This window comes from Thalia democratica, chromosome 2 (genome assembly GCF_965202585.1).
Source record: "Thalia democratica chromosome 2, ktThaDemo2.hap1.1, whole genome shotgun sequence".
Taxonomy (NCBI): domain Eukaryota; kingdom Metazoa; phylum Chordata; class Thaliacea; order Salpida; family Salpidae; genus Thalia; species Thalia democratica.
Window position 1 is genome coordinate 19,657,115 of NC_139166.1, and position 6,826 is coordinate 19,663,940.

At 26.7% G+C, this 6,826-nt stretch overlaps 1 protein-coding gene across 1 annotated transcript; it reads right to left on the reverse strand.

Annotated features, from left to right (window-relative positions):
* Positions 1–1,751: 1,751 nt before the first annotated feature.
* On the reverse strand, positions 1,752–3,336 carry LOC145850111 (uncharacterized). Its single transcript, XM_082955256.1, has 4 exons — positions 3,088–3,336; positions 2,711–2,852; positions 2,220–2,317; positions 1,752–1,958 (listed from the first exon to the last, which is right to left on the reverse strand). The coding sequence occupies exons 1-4, from the start codon at positions 3,334–3,336 to the stop codon at positions 1,752–1,754; spliced, it is 696 nt and encodes a 231-aa protein (XP_082811382.1).
* Positions 3,337–6,826: the final 3,490 nt, after the last annotated feature.

The window sequence follows — 6,826 nt, forward strand, 5'->3', positions numbered from 1 at the left end:
CCGTACCGTACATTGCTGTTTCCTAATACAAAACAACGAATTAAGTATACTATGACATATTGAACTCCATTAATGTTAACAACAATACAACAAAATAAATAAAAAAGATTTATAAATCGCGATAAGAATGAGGTAATATTATTAAACATCTAGTATGCTTTTTTTTTGTTGTTTTTTAAATGACTATATGAGATGCAATTTGATAATTCAACTTTAAATATTTAATTGAACTTGATAAGCAATCAAAATAATTATGCTTAATGGGTTGTTAAAGCTTGTGTCTTATAACTGATTTTTTGATAAATACTTAGATTTAATATCATTAAACTATAAACGTATCGTTTCTTAACGCTATAAGATTAACTAATTTAAGTTTAAACCTTAGCATTAGACACAAAATGTCACTCTTTCTATAAACTGCGACAACTTAAAAATAAATATTTTATAAGCTTCTGAATTTCCACTCATTAGTAATTTGACTTATAGCTGTAAAACTTTTTCTTAAGTATTACTATTTATCATGCAACAAGTTATTAATAATAAATAAACTCACACTTTCTTATAAAAAGCTAACAAAACACGTCCTTAGTTATAACAACATTTAAGAAAATCATAAGTTGTATTCACTTAAGCTTACTTAAGAGAATGAGCAAAAACGTCAAACTTAAAATTATATATTGTTTTTAAGCAGTGAGTTTTACATTTACGAACTTCCTCTAAGTATTGATAAAAATGTTTTAAGAATTAAGAGTTTTGTTGATTAAACATGAAAAATAAAGTCTGTATATAAAAAACTATATTTCTCTTATTTATTTAAATATTATACAACTTTTAAACTTATTTTATTTTGTTCAGAGTTATCTAATAATTAAAGGTATAACGAGCATTATTATTTCATAAATAAAGGCAATGGAAAAAATGGTTCAGGTCAATAACTGGCTGGTACAGCTAATTAAGACAAATATTACGCTGTGTAGCGCGAGTAAACATTCAACGCGTGGTACTATAAAAAGCAAATAATAAAGACACCGTTCTGCTGCCATACAGGTTTGTTTGTATTTTAAACTAATGTGTGTTGTGTAACATCTATTGTTTGCTTAACCTCAATAAAAATAACTTAAATTAATTTTAATAAATTTTATGCAGTATTTCTTCACGTTATACAGCTAATTGTTTGCCTAACCTAAATAAAAATGATTAGAATTAATTCTATTAAACATGAGAAAATGTATTTATATTTTAAATGATGGTTTTTAAAAAATTCAGTTGTAAGAGTCAAACAAATGTTATTTTAAAAATTATATATAGTTTTTTTTATTGTTTTAGTGACTTTTGGATTATAAAAAAAAAATGTTTTTTAGTTGAATAATAAGTGAAATAATACTTTATATTATAACTCAATGTTGCTATACATTAAGTTCTATTTAGAATTGAAGAAGTTTATAACTGTATAACATATACAACGATAAAAATTAAAGCTGAAACAAAGTTTTTTAAAGCTTAAATTGGTAAAAGTTTTGCGAACTATTGAAAAAATCAAATAAGGCATGAAATTAACTAGGTTATTTTATTACTAAACAACGTATTTAAGTGTTTTGAAAACTGACTTTTAAAAACTAATATTTATGTAAAGTTTATACTTCAAAAAGCTTATTTTTTCTAAAATAAGCTTTGTATATATACTTAAGTATTTTGATTGCAAAGAATTCTGAATAATACTAAAAAAACAATAACAAAAATTATTGAGCACGTCAGTTAACATTCGTTTTAGTCAGATCTCTTATTTCTTTTTCCACCCTCAAGAACATCGGATGCGTCTGGATAATTTCCAAGATGCCGCTGTTCTGTTTGTTCTTGTGCGGGAACGGAACATCGGGAACCGGATAACCGAGGAAGTCGCATAGCGGCTCCCAACCGTCTTCCAAGTCGAATATCAGCAGCCGATCTTTTGGCGCGTTCTGAAAAACTATGATGTAGAAATTTTCGTTACAAAACTTGTTTATGAAAAGTACTTAAATCAAAGACTCACGTAGAAATAAAAAAATACAAAGAACTACTAAAAGAAAACATTAAATACTAAAATAAGAATAAAAAAAAGTTTTATTTTAAAACGAGGTTTTATTAACGACTCAGGTAAATAAACACTCATTCAAAGTTCTAAAACAGTTTGATCGACAATCAAGTGGAAACTGCTATTCATCTAAATAAAATTAACCAACCGTCATCACGTGAGCGTTGTGCCTATTGTAAGCCCCCTTGGCCAATGTTTCGTTCAACGTTGAAGAAAGTTCGGGCCAGTGTCCAAACACGCGGGTATCTGTTGTGACGTCATAACTAATATTTGATAGCTGCAACAACTATATTAGCAAAACTTTAAACGTTGAAACTTGTTTTCATAAATCAAAATAAATGAACCGAAAACTGGATTGTTATTATTGGAAAAATGAATTTAAAACTTTAACTGATCATAAACGTATTCTAAAATAATTTGTATTTTTATGTGCAAATTTTTGTACGAAGAAATTTTGAAATCACTTAACATCAACAGTAGACCCATAATAATTATAGTTTATTCAACGACAATAAAAGTTACGCTCAAATTATTTGGTCCTAGAACCTTGCGCACGAAGAAACTTTTGGTTTTAGAGCCGTACACCACGGATACCTTTTAACATCTTGTCCAGGATAATAAGAAATTCAACAAACTAACACATTTTTTTAAACCACGCGTGAATTTTCCTGTTGGAAGGAGAAGTCATCCTGTCTGGGGTGAAAAGATAGTCAACATTTTGCATCAGTTTTTTAAAACTTTTAAACCAAGCCTCATCTGAAGGCCTTTTTGTCAGTATTATCTGTATAAAATACATATGTACAGAGAAATATTTTTTTTTTTTGAATAAAAAATCATCAGCGTATTAGTTTGTATTGGAGGCTTTCATTAGTTTATTGTAGACTTTTCGTTAGACAAAGTTGTGTTAAAGTAAAAAGGATTATTAGCTTGTAGTATAGAATAGTTTTAATAGTTAGTTTTGTCTTCGCTATAATACATTTTATCTTAGAAAAAACATCAAATATCCAACTACAAACCTTGGCGTCGGGAAAAGCCTCGATGATTTGCTCCCAGAAGAAGCAGGCGGGGTTGTCGGTGACTGAATCGTACTTTTCAAACATCCGCTTGAAGTCGCACTTTCCCGCCACTTCCAACTCCATCATAAAGTCGTCGTACATCTCCGTGAACTGATCGGGAAAATCGCAGTTGACGAGCCCCAACTGCTCGAACGCCGACGCCATGGTTTTCGTGCCGCATTTCGGGAAAGAAGCTAGAATCACTTTCATTTTGGCGGGAAAAAATTATAGTTTTAAATGTATCTCTGTATCATGTTTTTAGACTAAGTAGTACACATTAAGTATTTAAAATGTTGTAAAATGTACTCAGTTTTAATGCATATATAATTATAAAAACCTGAATCTTTGTACTTTTAGTTGATTTTTAAATATTTAATTGCAATAGTGTGGGTTTTTAATTTGTTTACTGGTAGAACAATATTTATTTTAATTTATATTTGGTTGAAAATCTACTTAGACTTAAGTATGTAATAAAAATTAAGAAAAGAACCTAAACCGATATACACTGAAAAAATTGAAATAAATAATAAAGTTAAAACTAAAACAAAATTTTAACATGATTAAATAATCTGAAATTCTCGTACTAAAACAAATCATTGGGATTGGATTACAATGATGTGTTGTATTACTAAACAAAAATAATGTTAAAACGTTTAATGTAAAATAAGGCGCAACCTACAAAACTTTTAATGAACCATACGTGCAATACCTCCAGTTTCTTATTTCACTTGAAAAGTAATTTAGCTTGGTTTAATTAAAAAAAATCAATGACTTGACTACTCTGTAAAATAAAATTGTAATTGCAACAAAAATAAAACTAAACAGAAGCAATTGGTTGGTTAACAATTTGGTTTTACAGGATTATCGTTGGTAATTTTGTCGTAATTAGCTTTAGTCTTTAACGTCTTTACCGTCTTACAGCTTTAATCGCTTAAACGAATAAAGTTTGCTTGCGTTATCTCGATAAATTTTACGTGCATAAAACTGTTATCTTTCATATTTTTGTTGTAGTAAAAGCACAAAAATAAGAATTTTTATTTTACCTTTAAAAATTTGTATCATTAGACTAAAAGTTGTCATATGCAACATACCAATGTCGCATTTAAATGTTCATACAAACTTGCCGTCCAACTTCAACAAGGCGACGATAAGTGTAAAGTACTTTTATAAAATTTATATGTAGCCACGTAATCCGTTTTAAATATCAGGTTACACCTCAAGGCAACATAGAGTTGAACAAAGTTACATTCCTAACTCTCTTCAACAACTTATCACTTTATTTACTAGTGCTCTAGTGTCTGAATTTGCTCTGGTGTCTTTTTTGTTCACTAATTTAATTTTTAAGTTTAGCCTGCCTCAGTGTTTTTAAACTACCTTGGTACCTCATGCTAAACTCAAGTAAATTATTGCGTTTGTTATTATAAAGTATAATTTACACAAAAGTTACTGATACAAGCTCTGTTAAAGCTAACAAGGTTAATAATTAAATAATTTAAATTAACTATTTTAAAACTTTCAATAGTTATGCTTTGTAAGATACGTTTTTAGAGTCATTGAAAATTTTACAGTATTTTAGTTATATGCTTATATAACAAACTTGTGCTATCACCAAATAGTTTTTGTAGAAGTTGGGGTAAAAAATCAAAGATAGCACGACTTAAAACTTACCAGGAACCAGTGGCGTATCGTGGTATTTTGGTCAAGGGGTGCGCAATTTTTTTTTTCAAAAAATCCCCTAAATTAAAACTTTTGGGCCGCAAATTTTTCGGGGTCAATTTTCTCGGAAATTTAAAAAATTACTAAAAATCTATCTCCTACTTCATTTTTCAAGCAATCTTGTTCAAATTTTAGAAAATGTTCCTTACATTACAAGAAAAAAAATTTACTTATGAATTTAGATAATTGAAATAAATAAAAATTTTATAAAACAATTAAAAAAAAAAGTCTTTTTTTATTCAAAAAAAAAAAATTTACTACAAATTTTTAAATTCATAAGTAATGTTTTTTTGTTATTGTATAAAGATTAAACTGTTAAAGTTTGAAGAAGATTGCTTAAAAAATGTATTAGGAAATAAATTTTAAACAAACTAGTCTTTTTTTGCTGTTTTAGTTTTCCCTTCCCATAGGGAACCTATTATGCGGCCCGACTTTGACTGGTCATATCTCAAAAAATAGTTCGAATTTTTAAAAGCAATAAAAAGCATCTTAACGCTTAAAAAAATTCTTTAAAATAAGATAATTTTCTAAAAAACATGGATTACCCCCCGCCCCCCCCCCTATGGCCTTAAACTACAAATAAATAGTTAACTAAGTATAACAATTAATACCTAAAAACATTTTTCTCTGTGCATTTTCTAAATAATGTTCAATATCTATTTTATATCAGCAAAAAAGAACTGTATTAAACTCAAAGTAACTCATACTTTTAGTTTGTTGCAGATTTTAATATACTATTTTAATCTTATATATAAATATGTTAAATCATCAGTATTAAAATTGAAAGTTTTAATTTTTAAATTTTTTGTAGAAGAAATCTAAAGCTCTAGTTTTTTTTAACTTCTACATTTTTACTTATATTACAATATAAAACTGTAAAAATAAATCTTAACAAATGAAGAAAATTTATAATATAAACAAAATTAAAATTAAAAATTTCATACCACTTGAACTGCAGTCTTGAGTAATAGCAATATCTGATGTTGTCCTACTATTTTTCAATTCAAGCTTTTGAACTTCAGATAATTTTACTATCTGACATATTTTTAGACTCGCAAAATTCGATACAATATCACTTTGCATATTTTTTTAAATAATATACTAAAAATTAATAAATCAAGTTTTACTTTTTCTTTAGTATAATAAAACATATTTTACAAAAAAAAAAACAAAAACAATTAACTTTGAAAATATCAGGATTGCCTTGCCACTCTTTGAGTCAAAATAACTGTCCTGAGTTAGTTTTTTATGTCATGTGTTATCATAAGCATTTCAAATTCTTTTAAAGAATTTTTTTATTGTTTTTAAACTTATAGAAACTAGGCTATATAACAAAGCTTTTAAAACCACTAAATCTACCCTGAGTTAAAAAAAACAAATCTATCCTTAGTCAGCCTGAGCTTAAAAATACTTAAAATATTCTGAGTTATCCTGATTTTTACTGAGACATACTAAAGTTTTCCAAAACTTCATTTAATCCTGAGTTATCATGAGTGTGTGGAAATATTTTACCAAATTTTTTTTTGATACAAAACAAAATGTTTAAAAGATAAATTTTTTAAGGTCAACTTTTTCAATGCTTTAAAAAATTCACAAAAAATATAACTTTTCATTTATCATAAAATCAGTTTTTCTAAGATCTTTAGGGAATATCATTTTTTAAATACTACAAGCAGTTGGTAGATAGAATTTTTTTTTAAAACTAAATAAATTTAAATTCAAAATTAATCTGTTATGTCTTTTAGACTAAAAATTGATTGTAAAAATTTTGTTTTACAAGTTGCTATAAACTATTTCATGACGGAATAAAGAAATTTTAAAATAACTTGCTACAAAAATTGTTTAATTTTTAAACTTTATGGTTGATAGAATAACAAAGTTTGAATTGGTACTTATTATATAATTAATAAAAAAAGAAACTATTTTTAATAAAAGTTTTAAGTTTAAATAATTTAAACAATACTTTTTGTATAGTAAGATTAAA

Coding starts and splice junctions, on each gene's coding strand:
- LOC145850111 (XM_082955256.1), bottom strand. CDS start 3,336: ATGAAAGTGATTCTAGCTTCTTTCCCGAAATGCGGCACGAAAACCATG. Junction 2,318..2,710: donor CGCGTGGTTTAAAAAAATGT/GTTAGTTTGTTG, acceptor ACGTCACAACAG/ATACCCGCGTGTTTGGACAC. Junction 1,959..2,219: donor ACAACGCTCACGTGATGACG/GTTGGTTAATTT, acceptor ATAGTTTTTCAG/AACGCGCCAAAAGATCGGCT.